Consider the following 19,962-nt stretch of genomic DNA (forward strand, 5'->3'; position numbering starts at 1 on the left):
ACGCACAATGCGACGAGAACTTACAGGATTGGGACTAAACAGCTGTGTGGCCACAAGAAAGCCACTTGTTCATGAGGCTAATCGGAAAACTTTACTTAAATTTGCTAGGGAGCATAAAGATTGGACTGTGGAGCAATGAAAAAAGATCATGTGGTCTGATGAGTCCAGATTTACCCTATCCCAAAGCGATGGGCACGTCAGGGTAAGAAGGGAAGCGCATGAAACAATGCACCCATAATGCATAGTGCCCATTGTACAAGCCTCTGGATGCAGTAATATGATCTGGGGTTGCTTCAATTGGTCGGGTCTAGGCTCAGCAACGTTAAGCGGCAATAAAATTAAGTCAGCTGACTACCTGAATGTACTGAATGACCAGGTTATCCCATCAATGGATTTTTTCTTCCCTGATGGCACAGGCATATTCCAGGATGACAATGCCAAGATTCATTGGGCTCAAATTGTGTAAGAGTGGTTCAGGGAGCATGAGGAATCATTTTCACACATGAATCGGCCACCACAGAGTCCTGACGTTAACCCCATAGAAAGTCTTTGGAATGTGCTGGAGAAGACTTTACAGAGTTGTTTGAATTTCCCATCATCAGTACAAGATATCGGCCAAAAATGAATGCAACTCTGGACAGAAATAAATGTTGTGACATTGCATAAGGTTGTCGAAACAATGTCACAACGAATGCGTGCTGTAATCAAAGCTAAAGGCGGTCCAACTAAATATATTTTTTGGCCAGACAGTGTACATACACACACAACACCATCAAACATCATCAAACAAACACTACCACACATCCAGACACTCAACACATCACAAAAACGTTATCACACATCCACACACTTAACAACATCACACATTCACACACCATCACACAAAAACTTTCACATCTAAACACTTAACACCTCCACACAAACACTATTACACACCCACACACTCAACACTAACACAAACATATAGCAAAGTCAAAACAGTAAAACAAACATCCTCAACACAACCACTTGATCATATCACTCATGAACACACTCAACTCTGTCACATTAACACTAACTCACATCCACACACTTAACACTATCAAACAAATATACAACATAGTCAAAACAGTAAAACAAATGTCATCAAAACAACTGCTCATAAGAATACTATAAGCTATCACATGTATTCAACTTGCTCACACACACACACACACACACACACACAAAGACATAGAAACCACTACATAAAAAACAGTTTAAACTAGCTATGATGTTGAGGACAGATACTGGTCAGATGATAAAGATTCACAACCATTCCATTGAGCATCAACCTCACAACAACTGAACCCCACAGTAATGAAACCATAATGATAACTAGATAGGTACATTTCCTGAAGAAAATGTGAGTGGTGCTTGCTGTGGCAAAATTTCTCACCACAATGTACCTCCAACTGCCCCATGTTGAAAGAGGCAACCCCTATGACAGTAGGATGTTCTGGTGCAGAGATATTGGTGTTGTTATATGGTTGCTAGGGTGTTTCATCTGGTTGTTAGGCAGTTACCAGGGTGATACTCAAATTGCTTCTTGCTAGACTGAGTCAAACAAGCCAAACAGTAAGTCTCTACAATGTTCTGGTGCAGAGATATGTGATTTGTTACTTGGTTGCTAGGGTAACCCCATCTAGTTGCTAGGCAGTTACTAAGGTTATACTTAACATGGCTACTTGCCTTCCTGAGTGAAATAAGTCAACCCGGAAATCTCTACGATGTTCTGGTGCAGAGATATATGATTTGTTACTTGGTTGCTAGGGTAACCCCATCTGGTTGCTAGGCAGTTACAGGTTGATACTTAATGAGGCTACTTGCTATCCTGAGTGAAATAAGTCAACACGGAAGTCTCTATGACATTCTGATCCTGAGAAACCCATATTAGTGATTTTGAATGGAAGTCAATGGTGTTTGGTTGCTAGGGTGCTCTAAATGGTTGCTAGGGCGTGGCTAAGTAGTTACCATGTTGATACTTGAAGACTGCTTGCTCACCCAATTAAAACAAGCCAACTCTCATGTCTCTAGGACATTCTGATCCGAAGATACCACACTCTAATTGAAAGCAATAGATTTGGTTGCTAGGGTGCTCTAAATGGTTGCCAGGGCATGGCTAGCCAGTGAACAGAGTAGTTCTTATTGGCTGCTTACTAACCTGACTCAAAAGAGCCAATCCCCAAGTTTCTATGACATTCTGTTCTGAAGATATCCTTCTGAGACATTTTGAATGGAAGTTAATGGGGGGTGGTTGCTAGGGTGTTCTAAATGGTTGCTAGGGCATGGCTAGCCAGTGATCAGAGTGATTCTTATTGGCTGCTTACTAACCTGACTCAAAAGAGCCAATCCCCAAGTGTCTACGACATTCTGTTCTGAAGATATCCTTCTGAGCTATTTTGAATGGAAGTCTATGTGGGTGGTTGTTAGGGTGCCATAAATGGTTGCTAGGGAGTGACTACACCATTTCCAAGATGATACCTAAAGATTGATTGGAAGCCCGAGTGAAATGAACCCGCCCCCATGTCTCTACAACATTCTGATTGGGAGATATGATCTGACAACTTTCTTGCATTGACTGCCATAGCATGTTTTAGCACTTCACTAGGCATTGCAAGCATGTGTTAGCACGATGCTAGCACGTTTTTCGCATGTTTTAACACTTCGCTAGGCGTTGCTAGCACGTGTTAGCATGATGCTAGCACGTTTTTAGCATGTTTTAACACTTCGCTAGGCGTTGCTAGCATGTGTTAGCATGTCGCTAGCAAGTTTTTAGCATGTTTTAGCACTTCGCAAGGCTTTGCTAGCATGTGTTTGCATGACGCTAGCACGTTTTTAGCATGTTTTAACACTTCGCTAGGCGTTGCTAGCATGTGTTAGCATGACGCTAGCACGTTTTTAGCATGTTTTAGCACTTTGCTAGGCGTTGCTAGCATGTGTTAGCATAACGCTAGCATGTTTTTAGCATGTTTTAGCACTTCGCTATGTGTTGCTAGTCAACCCGGAAGTCTCTATGATTTTCTGGTTCAGAGATATGTGATTTGTTACTTGGTTGCTAGGGTAAGCCCATGTGGTTGCTAGGCAGTTACCAGAGTGATACTTAATGAGGCTCCTTGCTCTACTGAGTGAAATAAGTCATCCCAGAAGTGTCTACGATGTTCTGGTGCAGAGATATGTGTTTTGTTACTTGGTTGCTAGGGTAAGCCCATGTGGTTGATAGGCAGTTACCAAGGTGATACTTAACATGGCTCCTTGCTATCCTGAGTGAAATAAGTCAACCCGGAAGTCTCTACGGCATTCTGATCCTGAGATACCCATCTTAGTGATTTTGAATGAAAGTCAATGGTGTTTGGTTGCTAGGGTGCTCTAAATGGTTGCTAGGGCGTGGCTAAGTAGTTCCCATGACTGATTCCTCACCCAATTAAAACAAGCCAACTGTCATGTCTCTAGGACATTCTGATCCGAAGATATCACACTCTAAGTGAAAGCAATAGTGTTGGTTGCTAGGGTGCTCTAAATGGTTGCCAGGGCGTGGCTAGCCAGTGAACAGAGAGATTCTTATTGGCTGCTTACTAACCTGACTCATAAGAGCCAATCCCCAAGTGTTTACGACACTATGTTCTGAAGATATCCTTCTGAGACATTTTGAATGGAAGTTAATGGGGGGTGGTTGCTAGGGTCCCATAAATGGTTGTTAGGTTGCTATGCCATTTCCAAGGTGATACTTAAAGAGTGATTGGTATTCCGATTTAAATGAGCCCGCCCCCATGTATCTATGTCATTCTGATTGGGAGATATGATCTGGCAACTTTCTTGCATTGACTGCCATAGTAGGAACAAAATTCTCTCCCCATAGTACCCTATGGGACTTTTTGGTACGGTTTTTTGCCCCCCTTTTTACTCCCTGGGGTACATTTTACCCTCAAACACAGGGTATGTTCGAACACGGCTTGCTAGCCCGAATCAAATGAGAGCACCCACATGTGTCTAGGACATTCTGATCAGAATATATCACACTCAGCCATTTTGAATGGAAGTCAGTCAGGATGGTTGCTAGGGTGCTCTAAATGGTTGTTAGGGTGTGGCTAAGTAGTTTTTCAAATGGATACATGAAGACTGATTGCTCACCCACGTGAAATAAGCCAACTGCCATGTCTATAGTATGTTCTGATCCAAAGATATCCCTCTCAGACATTTTTAATGGAAGTCAATAGGGCTGGTTGCTAGGGTGCTCTAAATTGTTGCTAGGGTGTGGCTAGCCAGTGACCAGAGAGATTCTTATTGGCTGATTACTAATCTGACTGAAAAGAGCCAATCCCCAAGTGTCTACGACATTCTGTTCTGAAGATATCCTTCTGAGCCATTTTGAATGGAAGTCTATGGGAGCGGTTTCTAGGGTGCCGTAAATGGTTGCTAGGGCGTGGCTACACCATTTCCAAGATGATCCTTAAAGACTGATTGGTAGCCTGATTGAAATGAGCCTGCCCCCATGTCTCTATGTCATTCTGATTGGGAGATATGATTTGACAACTTTCTTGCATTGACTGCCATAGTAGGGGAAAAAAATGGGAATGCCTATGGGAAATTGTTGGGACGTTTTTTGCCCAACAGGGGTGCACCGTACCCCCAATCCCTTAGAAAAGTCGTAGCACAGGTGTCGTCAATAGGCCGGTCATTTCATGGGTCTACTACAAACAGTGCGGGAGGAGTTAGGTGCAGAAATTTTGTACGGAATAAGAAGAATAATACGTTTTAATAATAAGCTAAGCTTTGCTTTGCAAGCACCACTAATAATAGAGCAGAAAATTGGAAGAGAATGAATTAAATTCTATACATTGGCAATCTTCTGCAATTACAAGAAACCTTTCAATGACACCAAACTCTCACGTCAAAGGCAAATAAACACAGCACAACTGTAATGGTATGCTGGTTCCAGAGTGTGTGTTTGTGTGAATGTGAAAAGGAATGAGCATTTGTTTGTTTTATTGTTTCTGTGTGAACAGATGACAAAGTCCACATTCTGACCACTCAATGAGCAACTCTTGGGTGCAAGGTCTTGATAGCATCATGTTGTGTAAAATGACATATGGCCTCTAGGGCTGCAACTAACGATTATTTTGATAATCGAACAATCTAACGATTATTAGAAAGATTATTCGACTATTCAACGATTATTGCAACAATTAATCATTAGCTCTTAACCATTTAATCAGCTTGTGCCCCGACTAAGACCAGACATTCTGCATAACATCTCCTATTATGTTCCACGATAGAAAGTCACATTTTAATTTTTGGGTGAACTATCCCATCCAACCCTGGTTCCTCTCTAGTCAGTGACTCTTTAGACATAAACGAAAGGAGACATTTCCCTATGCAATGCAAACCCTTCTACCAATCAAACAGTCTTTACCAAGCACAGCACATTTCTAGACACGTTGCATGTACCTTATAAATGTATCTTATCAATCAATCATGTTGCCTTTATGTTGAATGTGTTTAGTGGGTCATGTCTCTTGTTGAAAGTGGTCACAGTCCTATGCCACCAATATCCTAAACTACCTCTCTTTCTAGCAACACCCAAAAATAGGGGAAATATGCAGGAGAAAGAATGGAGGAGGAGAAAGGGGAGTGGAGGGGCTAAGCTTAGAAGTGGTATAGTGGTACACAGATGGTTACTCAGTGGGCCTATAGGATTTTGGCATTCTGGAAATGTTCCTTGCTGAGATTGGACTAGAATTATGTTTGGCACAAGTATGCCAAACACAAATGCGTGATAATATCCTGCCTTATTTCTTTTGGTAACACTTTACAATAAGGTTCCATTTGTTAACATTAGTTAACTACATTAGTTAACATGAACTAACAATGAGAACCAGCATTTACTAACTTTTGTAAATGTTAATTTCAACATATACTAACAACTTTTTAAAATGAAAAGTTGAATATGTCAACATTAGTTTATGAACTAACATGAACTAACAATTAACAATTGTTTTTTGTACACTAACATTAACAAAGATTAATAAATGCTGTAAAAACATATTGTAATTATTGTTAGTTCATGATACTAATGCTAACGAATGGAACCTTACTGTAAAGTTTTACCTTTCTCTCATTCAAGCTCCTGCTTTGGTCCAGCTTACACAAAGGGCTTTAATATTGGGTTTAAACTCCTTTTTTACAGTTTGCGCATTTGTCTCCTACAAGAAATGCTCTCTTTCATTATCTATCTGTTTTTCTCCCATACATCCTATGCTGATAGGATTCACAGACTGAAACATGTTTAATGTTTCACGCCTCTGAATCACTGTCTACTTATTTATATGTGTTTAAGTTTATATGTGTGATCTTGATTCTCCTTTCACACAATGGATTCTCTATTAGCTGGTGCTAATGCCCTTAAATATCCAGTCATTCTCCCAGAAAATGGGTCTCTTTAATACTTGTTATTTCAAGCCCAAAGTTGGTGGCCAAAATGTTTCCAGTGTTACAGACATTGATATTTAATTGGCATACAAATATGCAGACAGAATAGTATAAAAATTAATATGTTTCAAATTATGATTTATAAATGCGTAACCTAATTCACATTCACAAAATACAATTTGCAAATGCATAACCAAATTCATATTCACAAACTACAATTCACAAATGCAAAACATAATTCATAAATGCCCAAGTGTTTTGAATATGCATTTGCAAATCGCTAGATATTTGTGAATCACCTTGGACGTTTTGAGATTTTTGTGTCTCTCAAATTAATTTTTTGGAGAGTTAATCCTCTTAAGCCAATCAGATAAGATGTTTTGAATCCAGCCAATAATTGTATGGTTACGTTCAACTTTATGAGTAGTATCATGTTGCATCTCTTCTGCGCAATGTATCTTGACTTTTCATATTCTCAAGGTTAACAAATGAACAGCCTGAATTCAAATAAACAAATATATATATATATATATATATATATATATATATATATATATATATATATATATATATATATATACAGTATACACACACACACACATTATATAGAAAGATTGTCTTATGTCTAATGAAATACTGATAAAACTAAGTAGAGAACCAATGAACAATGAGTCCATCCATATGTGAGATTTTGTCTAAAAGAATGGATGAATGAGTGGAGACCTTTTTCCTTTTTTTCTCAAAAATCAGTTAGCCTTCAAAAAACCCGTAGCCTTCACAACTTATTTAAATACACATATCCAACAGGTTAGCTACCTAATCCCTCTTCGCTATGTTGTTCAAATATTATAAAAATGCCAGAACAAAGCTAACATAAGGTTGAAATTCTAAGATAACAAGAAACCTGGTTCTAAAATAAGAAACCTGTCACCATATTAGTTTGTTTTAGTCTATTGTTCTATTTCCATCATTTGGCTTTATTTTTACACTACATTGACAAGACAACATCAGGTTTTATACAGGTAAATACAGTCGTCACTCTTTTTCTGAGTGTTTACCCCATTACTGTACACACACTATACACTGTGTACTTACACTTAGGGTTGCCAAACATCTCATATAATACGGAATTGTCCCGTATAATACAGAATCGTCCCGTATTTGAGGGTAGAAAAATTCGTTCTGTATGAAATCCATACAGGACGCCCAAACTGCTGAGAATGTTTCACAACCCGAGAGAAATGGGACTGTAACTAACCTTTTCGTGCGAGTTGTATGACATATCGGCTGTTGCAACATTACACAAACACACTTGACAGAAGGGGCCGGGGGAAAGATAAATGACAATCAACGTTTTTTTCTGTCAGAAGCAGGAGAATTTTGTCAAACTTATAGCATTCAAGTGCATGAAAATTGTTTCTTACCATTGTGTTTCCAAAAACACCAGTAATTCATGACATGACATTACATTACATTTCATTGCATATGTCGGTGCTCATTCTGGAAGAGAGCAGCACTTTATGTACTTAAAATGCTTAATGTGATTTTCTTACATTTCCCTTGTGATAAACACTATTACAGCATAGGATGTATGGGAGAAAAACAGATAGAGAATGAAAGAGAGCATTTCAAGAAGGAGACAAGCACGTAAACTGTAAAAAAAGGAGTGTAAACCCAATGTTAACTGCCAAAACAACGACACTGTAATCCAAGGAGAAATACACTTATTTTCATGTGTTTTCTCTCCCATAGAAATCCATTATAATGCATGGTTACTTAAAACAGCACTAAGACATTTTAATAATATTTTTTTTCTTTAATGATATATACTATTTTTTACACATTAGTCAAAACTGATAAGCTCATTTTTAAAAGGGGAGCCGGTTCGTTGAGCTTTAAAAATGGAAAAGGCTTAAGCTTAATTATGAGGAAAAAACGCTTGACAGAATATTGTCTTTCCTCATTGATTGCAGCTTCTTCTTTTGGCAAAAAGTAGTGTTTATTAAAAGTGAAGATTGATCAAAATTTGGTTCTTCTTGGTCATTGTATTAAAGCAGTTTTTATTTTAAGTGTATTGTGGGCCGTTCACACCGAATGCATTTTTGTGTCCATCCGTGCTGTTTTTCAATCGTTTACCTATGTAAACAAGCTCTAGGTGGACCTCTTCAACTGTTTTGCATTGTCTCATACAATCAAGCAATTGCTGGAAAAAAATGTTCCGTATTTAAATCTGGAATGTCCCGTATTTGAATGGTAGAAAGTTGGCAACCCTACTTACACTATACACACTATGATCAACAATCTAGTGTATACATTTTCAAAGGGTAGTATTGTCCCAATTGGAACACCAAATGGAAGCATTCACTTTTTTCCATTTTAAGGAAGAGACAGTTGCAAAAGCATATGATGTGTCGCTGCTAGATTTAGCAAGTTAGCCAACCTCAGTCCAACACTTATATCTGAAACAGTTGACATATTTACACAGTATGGTGTGAAGGTAAAGCATTTGCAAGGTCCTGTCTTCACAGAAGTTTCAGTAGTTGTCACATCATTAATTACAATAGTTTGTCAGGCTAGCATCGTGGACAGGTAACCCCGTCCCTTCCATTACATAGGACGAGCTGCAATCACTTGTCCAACATTCCACACTTTTTCTTAATGGATTTTTCATTGTGAACAAATTACTCACATAACTTACACTAAGAAAATGGCATAGACCAGTACAGAAGTACATGATTCATGTACATACATGTAGCTATAGTTATTTACAAGAGTAAAAACTGCATTTTACAACCGAATTTACTGCCTAAAATTGCAGGTTGTGAAAACCTAATTATCATGAAATCCATGTAGTATGTTCTTTAGAGTTTGCTGTTTAATAGCAGTATCTTAATGAGCATGAACAAAACATAACGCCTTTGCTAAAGCCAGTTTACCAATAATTGTTGGATTATAATACTCTCCAGTCGATAATATTACTTTGATTAAAAATAGGTAACACCAAACTGTTGGCATCCATGTTTTTGTTTACAGCCGTGAGACGCCATACCATTGCAATGGTTACTACCATGTCACCCATCCTAAGTTTGGGGCAGTAGGAGCAACATTTTTATTTGTACACACACATAACATAACAAACAAACCCCAGGCCCTGTGATGAGGGGGATCCACTTGGGGCCTCTATGATTTATCCTACTCATTGTGCCCAGGAGAGAGGAGGCTCAACCATAACATGAGTCCAGTGAATTTAGAGACAGCCTTGCATGAGCATTGCTTTTATTTTTGTTCCTGTGTAATTATTACATTTCAATATGACACAACACCTTTTCCTTCAAAGATAAAGATACTTTGCACAGAAGAGACTCAACATAATACTACTCAAAAATTGCACGCAAGCGTTGATGATTGACTGGATTTAAAATGTAAATCAAAACTGTCAGAAAAGTCTCAAAACATCCACACAAATGCAAGGTGATTTGCTGATTTGCAAATGCAGATTCAACAATACATTTGTAAATGTAAAAACATAATAAAATTGGTGAACACACTTATCATGGTATTGCATTTGTGAATAATATTTTGTGAATTTGGTAATGAATTCTCTCCCATACACAAATGCAATGACCCACATACACTATATTGCCAAAAGTATTCGCTCACCCATCCAAATAATTGAATTCAGGTGTTCCAATCACTTCCATGGCCACAGGTGTATAAAATGAAGCACCTAGGCATGCAGACTGCTTCTACAAACATTTGTGAAAGAATGGGCCGCTCTCAGGAGCTCAGTGAATTCCAGCGTGGTACTGTGATAGGATGCCACCTGTGCAACAAGTCCAGTCGTGAAATTTCCTCGCTACTAAATATTCCACAGTCAACTGTCAGTGGTATTATAACAAAGTGGAAGCGATTGGGAATGACAGCAACTCAGCCACGAAGTGGTAGGCCACGTAAAATGACAGAGCGGGGTCAGCGAATGCTGAGGCGCATAGTACGCAGAGGTCGCCAACTTTCTGCAGAGTCAATCGCTACAGACCTCCAAAGTTCATGTGGCCTCCAGATTAGCTCAAGAACAGTGCGTTGAGAGCTTCATGGAATGGGTTTCCATGGCCGAGCAGCTGCATCCAAGCCATACATCACCAAGTGCAATGCAAAGCGTCGGATGCAGTGGTGTAAAGCACGCCGCCACTGGACTCTAGAGCAGTGGAGACGCGTTCTCTGGAGTGACGAATCACGCTTCTCCATCTGGCAATCTGATGGACGAGTCTGGGTTTGGCGGTTGCCAGGAGAACGGTACTTGTCTGACTGCATTGTGCCAACTGTGAAGTTTAGTGGAGGGGGGATTATGGTGTGGGGTTGTTTTTCAGGAGCTGGGCTTGGCCCCTTAGTTCCAGTGAAAGGAACTCTGAATGCTTCAGCATACCAAGAGATTTTGGACAATTCCATGCTCCCAACTTTGTGGGAACAGTTTGGGGATGGCCCCTTCCTGTTCCAACATGACTGCGCACCAGTGCACAAAGCAAGGTCCATAAAGACATGGATGAGCGAGTTTGGTGTGGAAGAACTTGACTGGCCTGCACAGAGTCCTGACCTCAACCCGATAGAGCACCTTTGGGATGAATTTGAGCGAAGACTGTGAGCCAGGCCTTCTCGTCCAACATCAGTGTCTGACCTCACAAATGCGCTTCTGGAAGAATGGTCAAAAATTCCCATAAACACACTCCTAAATCTTGTGGAAAGCCTTCCCAGAAGAGTTGAAGCTGTTATAGCTGCAAAGGGTGGGCCGACGTCATATTAAACCCTATGGATTAAGAATGGGATGTCACTTAAGTTCATATGCGTCTAAAGGCAGGTGAGCGAATACTTTTGGCAATATAGTGTATTTTGGAGGGCCTGACATGCTGTTTGTGCATCATCCAAGCACATTACATCACCTTAAGTTGCTGTGATGTCATTACAGGTTTCAAACTGATTATTTGACCAAATCTACCAGTGTAAGAGCCAGAACTTTTAAAAGATTATACTGTTCCAACAATCACAAGAAGCGTCCCATTATGTAAAACAGGTCACAGAATTGTAGATAAGCAGATCATGTACGTAGATTACCTTAAACAAAGATCAGATGAGACAAAACAGTTTAAGACCTGATGAAAAATGGACCAGAACAGCCCACAAGTCTGGAAGATTAAGACAGGCTTGAATGTTAGCCCTGACGGTCAGTAACAAATAAAGGCCGCTCAATTCAGACAAACATAATAAAACACCAGACAAGCTTAGATCTGACCAGAACAGGTCAAAACGAGAGAAAAAAAAAAAACATATTAAAGTCTTCTTACTCTCTAACATCTTCACGTTGTTTTGACACACACTTATACCTTATACGGCTCTTTCTAGAGTCTTGGTTCATCTCAATTACCAAACTATTTAATCCAAGACATTCTTTCAACATGTTACTACAAACCTAAACTGACCACTGTAAAGCTTTTATGATGTACAAAAATTAAAATTCAGTCATTATTTGCTCACCCTCATGTCTTTCTAAACTGGTATGGCTTTCTTTTTTGCCGTAGAACATGAAAGGAGATATTTGTAGTAAGTATAGTATGTCCAGGCTGCTCTTTTTCCATCAAATGAAAGTGAAAGGTGTCCACAGCTGTCAAGTGAGATTTTCATGGTAAGACTTTATCAGTGACTCAAATTTCAATCTCAGTTCCTCACACAATGGCTTCAGAAGACTTAGTTCATGAGTCGAAAGGACCACTTTTATGGTCCCCATCCACTTTCATTGTATGGAAGAGAGCACTGTTCATTTTTTTTCACAGTTTTTTTTTAGTCATCTTTTGATGAAAAAGTCCTATGCAATTAGTCAATTCGTTATGTCATATTCATTCATTTTAGTCAGTCTTACTTGGACAAAAATAACATATAACTTAATTTAATATCATTTTAGTTAAGGAAAATAATAACTTTTAGTTGAGGACGTGCAAAATGGACAACAAAGTGTCAAACTGTAAATCTAAAGTTTGTAATTCTTTAATCAATATTCAAACATTTAGCAAAAAACTTTCTAAACATTTTCTAATGTAAACATGTATCAAATATATAAATATACATACAGTCCAATAATAATGAATAAACTGAAGTATTAGCTACTGTTTAGAAGTTAGCCTACTGTATTCGGAATTCTTCATGATTTAGAGACATATACATTTTTCGTGAAAGGATATTACATTGTGTGTAGCATGTTTCTTAAGGAAACAGCGTTTTTACAAAGCAAGTTACGCAGCGCGAATTATGCATATTCTGACTAGCGTGTCATTTAGTTCAAGTTCACCTGTTCATTTTCTTCACTGTACAGATGTAAGTTGTTATATTACATATATGCTGTGGATATAGTGATAAAACTTTTGTATAAATAGGATGCGTTTGAATGAAGTATTTACCGTTTTGAAGCAATTCAACTCACGCAGCTCAAGAGGTTTCTTCTACGGTTTATATCTTGCACAGCTAATATCTTGCAGTATAATTTTTATCTCGTCATATTTTCATCAACAGTATGCTTTAATACAATTGTTTAATTATCATCATGATGTGCCTTTTTTGTCTCATCTCCTTTATTGTTGGCGAAATCAAAAAACCCTTCGTCAACAAACATTTTCGTCAGTGATTTCATTGACGAGATTAACACTGGAAGAGAGCCACTTAGACATATTGCTAAACATCTCATTTGGTGTTCCACAGAAGAAATATGGTCATTCGAGTTTGGAACGACATGAGGGTGAGTACATAATGACAGAATTACATTTTTTCCTATTTTTTTCCTAACTATTCCAACATGAAGACCCTATAAGACATGAAATGGCAGGTGCACAACATATAACATCAGTCAATTGCAATCTAGTACATCTACTGAATATACTAACTAACACATAACTTTTCCTCACATAAAAAGGCTCGGATGCGTACCTGTGGCAGTGCGATGGAGAGTTGCCTCTGTAGCGAGTCCTTCTCATGACCCAGCTCTCGCAGACGTAGCTGTGCTGTGCCGAGACTCTCCTGGGTCTCTCTGAGACTCTCCAGCAGCCGCTCTCTCTCCGTCAGCATGTTCACCATCAGAGACTCCAGATTTCCAGTGCTCCCCCCTTCATCTCCACCACGGGCCTCCCTGCCCCCATACCCACCACCCATGCCCCCTGCGCCGCCCCCCATACCCCCACCTCCTCCAGCAGGAGAGGATGGGCCTCCTCCTCCACCTCCCCGCCCGTCCTCAGAGATGGTGGGCATCACCTCACACATCATCTTGATGCCGTGGAGTGTGTGAACACGTGCAAGAGTTTGTTATCTGATAGCGAGAGGGAGGTTAAGGGGTGACTTTGTGTACGTGTGGTCCCTACAAGAGGAATTTGTGAGAATCAGAGTGTGGGACTGCTTATGCGTTGGATCCGGTGGTGTTTTTGTGCCTGAGAGTGTATGGCAGCTTGTTGTTCATATGCGGGTGTCTATATGAGCATTTGCTTAGTGTAGGATTGTGTAGCGTCTTATGGTGTGTGATAATTGTGTGTGGTCTGTGGTAAGAATGTGTGCCTTAACAGTCTGTAATGTGTATGTGGGAATGTGTGTGGCATGCAGTGGGAGTTTGCTGTCTATATAGTGTTGTGTCGAGTATTGCAGGTTTGTTTTATTTTGTGTGTACTCAGTTTGTGGTGCACATTCAGTTTAAGTGATTGGTGTGTATGTGTTGTGAGTGTGCATGCATGAATGGTACACTTTTCTGTGCCTTTTCAACCTCTATTCAAACTTTTCTGCTTTCTTCTACAGCTTGGTGAAATATCCTAATTGCTGTGCTCTTCTTCAAAGGTAGACACGTACTGCCAGTTTATCAGAATTTTCTCTCGTTTTCGTCCTTGCAAGTTAATTATCCACAGCTTTTTCCTTATTTTTCCTCAGTGTTCAGGTAGATCATGAGTTGTGTTGCTATTTCCTGAATGGCTTCAAGGTTCCTGATTGGCTCTAAGTATGTGCTGTTCAAAATCCTTGGCTTGGGTACATTTGGGTGGAGCAGCAGGGTGTGGTCTCAGGTGGGATAAAAGTAGGAGGGGAAAGCAGTTGGGTTACAGGGACCAGATTGGATAAAAGGAAGGGTGGGCATGGAGGAGAGTCTTCTACCCACTGGGTTCGAACTTCAGGTAAAGGAGAGCTGAAGATTGAGGAAAAGGAGAGTGATATTAGCACAAATGGTCAAAGCTGGGTAAGTAATGAAGAAATGAAGATTTATATTTGTGTATATACAGTACTGCGCAAAAGTCTAAGGCACATAAGATGTTTCACAAAAATAGTGTGTCAATAGGAAATATACATTTTAGACTCCCAAACATTCCTTTTGCAAATAGAATAGAATAGAAGAACAGGGAACACAGCAACAGATGGCATGACCCCCACAAGCCCCCCACTGAACATCGAGTCAGTCTGGGATTATATGACGAGACAGAAGCAATTGAGACAGCCTAAATAGATAGAAGAACTGTGGCGAATTCTCCAAGAAGCTTGGTACATCCTATCTGCCAACAACCAAGAAAAACTGTATCCAGGTGTACCTAGGAGAATTGGTGCTGTTTTAAAGGCAAAGGTGGTCACACAAAATTTTGATAGAGCTTTTTTTTTTTTTTTTTTTATGTTTACAGGACTTAGTATGACGTTAACTGATAAATGAAAACTATTTATGGCATTAATTTGGAAGAAATCCTCACTATGCAACCTTTTTCACAAGTACCTAAAACTTTTGCACAGTACTGTATATACTATGTCAGATGTAGTGGATTCAAAGTCTCTGAGTACATCATAGCCAATGCAGGGTTCCCACACTTTTTGACCCAAAGAATTTCCATGACTTTTCCAGTCATTCATGATTACTGGATAATGATTTATAAAAATCTTTTTATAGAATAAAGAGAAATTTCTAGCTATTGAGATATTTTACAGCTGAACATGACTAAAAAATCTAGAGTTTCTTTAAGATTTGCATGACTTTTTAAGATTTTATCAATTCCCATGACAGGCCTTGAACACAATTTTAAAAATTCACTCATATTTCCAAGTTTTCCTTGACCATGGGAACCCTGCCAATGCTCTGACAATAGATTAAGAAAATAAAACTCTTGATTCCTCTGATTTCAATTCAGCTTCACTGATATTTACAACTGTGCTTTTTATTGGTAATACCATTACAAAATATACAGTTGGGTAAAAATATTACAAATACAAAAGCTACACTTGGACATCTGGCTTTGGATAGCAAAAGGTGATAGAAAATTGGGTTACACATTACAATAAAGTTCCATCGGTTAACATAATTTAATGCATTAGGTATCATGAACTAACAATGAACTATATATATATTTTTTACAGCATTTATTAATCTTTGTTAATGCTAGTTAATAAAAATACAATTGTTCATTATTAGTTCATGGTTAAGGTTAACATATACTCACTGAGCACTTCATTAGAAACACCTATACACCTACTTATTCATGCGATTATCTAATCAGCCAATCGTGTGGCAGCAGTGCAATGCATATAATTCATCCAGATACGGGTCACGAGGTGATGTTCATATCAACCATCAGAATGGTGAAAAAATGTGATCTCAGTGATTTAGACCATGGCATGATTGTTTGTGCCAGACAGGCTGGTTTGAGTATTTCTGTAACTGCTGATCTCCTGGGATTTTCATGCACAACAGTCTCTAGAATTTACTCAGAATGGAATGCCTCAGAATGGAAAGCAGAAACTCCTTGTTGACGAGAGAGGTCAACGGAGAATGGCCAGACTAGTTCAAGTTGACAGAAAAGCTACAGTAACTCCGATAACCACTCAGTACAAGTGTAGTGAGCAGAATAGCATCTCAGAATGCACATCACGTCGAACCTTTATTAGGACCATAGTGTTTCTAATAAAGTGCTCAGTGAGTGTATACAACTTTTTATTTGAAAAATTTGTTACTTTAGGTTGAAATTAAACTTTACCGAGATTAATAAAGGCTGTAAAAGTATTGTTCATTGTTAATGTTAACAAATGGAACCTTATTGTAAAGTGTTAATGAAAATTGTTAAAGTATCTTGCTTTTGCCATTATTAATACGGCATGCTTTTTATGCAGTCGTTTACTGGTTTAAATGTTGTAATACAAGTTGTCAAGAAGCCTTGGGAGTGTAAAGTGGGGCAGCGTCTGTGCTGTTGGGTAACTCTCAGCTGTAATTTTTATTTATTGAAATACATTGCGATCATGGACACCTAATAAAACCTGACACAAGGATATGAGTGGAAAATATTAATGTTTGAAAGTGATGTGTGAATCCTGAGAATGAAAGACATGACCTTAATTTGGTACCAGTCGATTCTTCACATTTGAGTTAGCAATAGACAGCAGCAGACACATTGGGGACTATCAAACTAAAAATAAAGTAACCAAAAAAAACAAAAAAAAAAACAACAAAAAATAAAATTAAAAAAAACAAATGCCCATCAGGGAGTCCCCTTCTCAGAAATCTGGGAATAGCATGAAAGAGCATCCTGTTCCAGTGAATGTCGACACAGAGGAATTGGGAAGAATCAATAGAGCTGAGACACTGAGGCAGAGATTCTTGAATAGGCCACAAATCCTGCTAAATACTCTCTGTCTTGAATGTTAACGACGTCGAAGCGAATGCGCACAATGTATCAGCAAGGAAGCCTCATCTCAGCGACTGTCATGTAGACCATTCAAATCAACACCCGATTTCATTTGTTTTGTCTCTCAGTCTGTCTGTCTGTCTGTCTGTCCGTCCGTCTTTCTGCCTCCCTCCCTCTGTTTCCGACATACACACACACCTATTTCAAATTCTCTTCTAATATAGACACCCAGTGGGTAAAAAGTGAGAAGCTTCCCAAATTCAACATCGCAGCGCTATTATTTTGTGTATTTGTTTATCTAAACAGGCTTTGTACGGGCTATTAGTCATAAGGCTAATGGATGCGCGTGATATACGGAAATGAAATTCTTGGCGTGTAACGATCATGTAGCCGGGCAGTGCTTTTTGTGTGTCCATGGACGTTGTCGAAACGCAGGGATATCATTTAAAGTGAACCAGTGCGTGTAAATACCAGTGATCATTACACTGGGAGTGTACTGGGTGATATTGGTCTATTATAACCTTTAATAACATGATCATAAAACAGTCGTCATGGCGAAATAAGCACCGCTCCGTTTGTGATTTACCGAAATGACGTCCGGTTTTCTAGTGTAAATTGCTGTAGCCTGGCTGTATGTGTTGACGTATTCCTCTGCCGTTCGCTCCACCATGATAAATGTGCCGTTTCTCTTCTGCAGATACGCGACTGGACACGCCGTCTAAATGAAATTATCACATTTTAACTGCTCCTAATGAATAACACGTCGTGTCATTTCTTCAAATGTTTCTATTTTATTCTCTTATTTCCTTCCATCCTTTCGCCTCGCCCCCTCCTCCCAAGTCCTTCCATCCCCCTCCTCATCTCCACAGCTGGGCGAAATCACACCACACACAAACATGCATACAGAACAAAATACATGCGATGCTGATTATATGCACGCCGGCTTTGCCGCCGCTCACCGTTGTCATCGTTGGGAGTAAACGCTAAACATCATCATCAGCATCATTTCATCCCCGTCGACCCCATCGGAGCGCAGCGCTTTCGGGTGCCGATCTCGCCATTAAAGCCCAGTTATCAGCCTCCCCCCTTTCCCTCTTCCTCACACATGTAACAACGGCACCGAGAGAGCAAACGTTACACCTAACCATAGACAACCCCAGCCAGTCTCTCTCTCTCTCTCTCTCTCTCTCTCTCTCTCTCTCTCTCTCTCTCTCTCTCTCTCTCTCTCTCTCTCTCTCTCTCCTCCCTCCTATCTCTCTCGATGTAAAAGGTGCTGCTGGCTCTCAAAGAAACATTCGCGCCGTTCTGCTTAACCACCACAGGGATCGCTAACATGAGCTGTTGCTATGACTCCTGTAACTGAGTGATATCATGTCTGTAAGTGACATGGTCCAAAACCCTTTTTCAGATACGAGTATAAACGCCATATTTTAAAAACGGTGTTTGAGCATGGTCTACAGGTCCAAATAGTCAGCACTGGCTGGGTACCACTGACTGAGAGCTCTCTCTGTGTCGCCACACTCCCTCTAGTAGCGCCATCTTTGATTTTTGACGGAATAAAAACGAGGCTGCAAAGGATATACCGTCTATCCAATGACATCCACTGTATAAAGGCCTCGATATACTTCCGGAGAAGTTCTTATTCGTTCTTCGTTCAGGGGTAAAATGTATTTCTAAACAGCCACGCAACGTAATACTGTTTGCGAACATTCATACATCCGCCACACTGCTGAAGTACATTTAAATATGAGGACGCTACATATAAAACCTTACAAATGTGTTATCAATGACTTTATGCCTCATTATATAAGTAGAATTCACATGAGGTCAGTAAAAGAAGCTGTTTTGACCACTCGATGACGATTTAAAGTAATATACTGTAAATGCAGTAGAAAATGTTTTATTTATCTTGTTTACATTCTCAATTCATGACGCTAATGCGTTAACATGCTATACACGGCCATAAGTGAGAGTATTTGAGTAGATTTGATACCTTTTGTAGACTAAATAAACGGGGGAAAAAATCGCAGGACATAGTCTTGGAAAATGTCTCTACATGAACGATACAACAGATGTAGGTACATTTGCACCAGCTTGCTAAAAATCTCTGCACACCGGTGTTCATGTCATGATCAAAGAACATATTTAAAATCAGCAGTAAAATCTGCCAACACTGGTATCATAAATTGTGCGTCTTTACCTCAGATTACGCAAAAAAACCCCAAAAAACTTTCCGGCTTGTATAGCGAATGCGCATGCGCGTCCTCGAGTTGATCGACAGGCGATATCTGTATCTAAAAGGTGATTGGGTCTTTTACCTGCAAGACGGGACTTCCTTTTCTACATCCATTGACCGTTGGGCATACCGATTTCTCCCACTCATTTGAATAGAAGTGACTGGTCTCTGCTAAATAGACTCTGACGCTACTCAACACACAGGTCATATGCGACTCTTGAGCAATCTTCTGGAAATAAACCACAAAAGGATGTAACGATTGAAATAAACAACAAAGAATATCTGAGCAAAGCTGATGTTACAAAGAGCGGAGGTCATTCTGCACGTGCAGTATGTGCACACACAAGCGGTATGTCATTCAAACAAACAAGAGCTATCTCATTCTCACTTGAGAGTCACTCATCAGCATAAATCTGTGTCAAACCAATCTGAATAGCTTATCAGAGTATTAGGCTCATAAAAAAATTATCATTTATCCAGCAATAACTTTGAGATGCCTCTGCGCAAATGTTAGTGATTTGTGTAATTTCACCGCAAAACGCTAAAGAGGATAAACAAATCTTTATGACTTGTCACTGGAGCAGTTTTGTAGTTAATATGTGATATATCTCT

General features: G+C 39.4%; 1 protein-coding gene across 3 annotated transcripts in view; it reads right to left on the reverse strand.

The window, feature by feature from the left end:
• Positions 1-18,356, reverse strand: part of ppfia3 (PTPRF interacting protein alpha 3) — an 80,648-nt gene extending 62,292 nt beyond the window's left edge. For 2 of the 3 annotated variants that reach the window (XM_051716867.1, XM_051716868.1), the window contains exons 1-2: positions 18,074-18,356; positions 13,414-14,644 (exon numbers count right to left, since the gene is read on the reverse strand). In XM_051716867.1, the coding sequence (XP_051572827.1) occupies positions 13,414-13,746 (333 nt within the window). In that variant the 5' untranslated portion in view covers positions 13,747-14,644; positions 18,074-18,356. The remainder of the gene's footprint in view (positions 1-13,413; positions 14,645-18,073) is intronic. The other variant, XM_051716866.1, reaches the window with a different exon arrangement.
• Positions 18,357-19,962: the final 1,606 nt, after the last annotated feature.

The sequence above is a fragment of the Myxocyprinus asiaticus genome, chromosome 14 (genome assembly GCF_019703515.2).
Source record: "Myxocyprinus asiaticus isolate MX2 ecotype Aquarium Trade chromosome 14, UBuf_Myxa_2, whole genome shotgun sequence".
Classification (NCBI taxonomy): Eukaryota; Metazoa; Chordata; class Actinopteri; order Cypriniformes; family Catostomidae; genus Myxocyprinus; species Myxocyprinus asiaticus.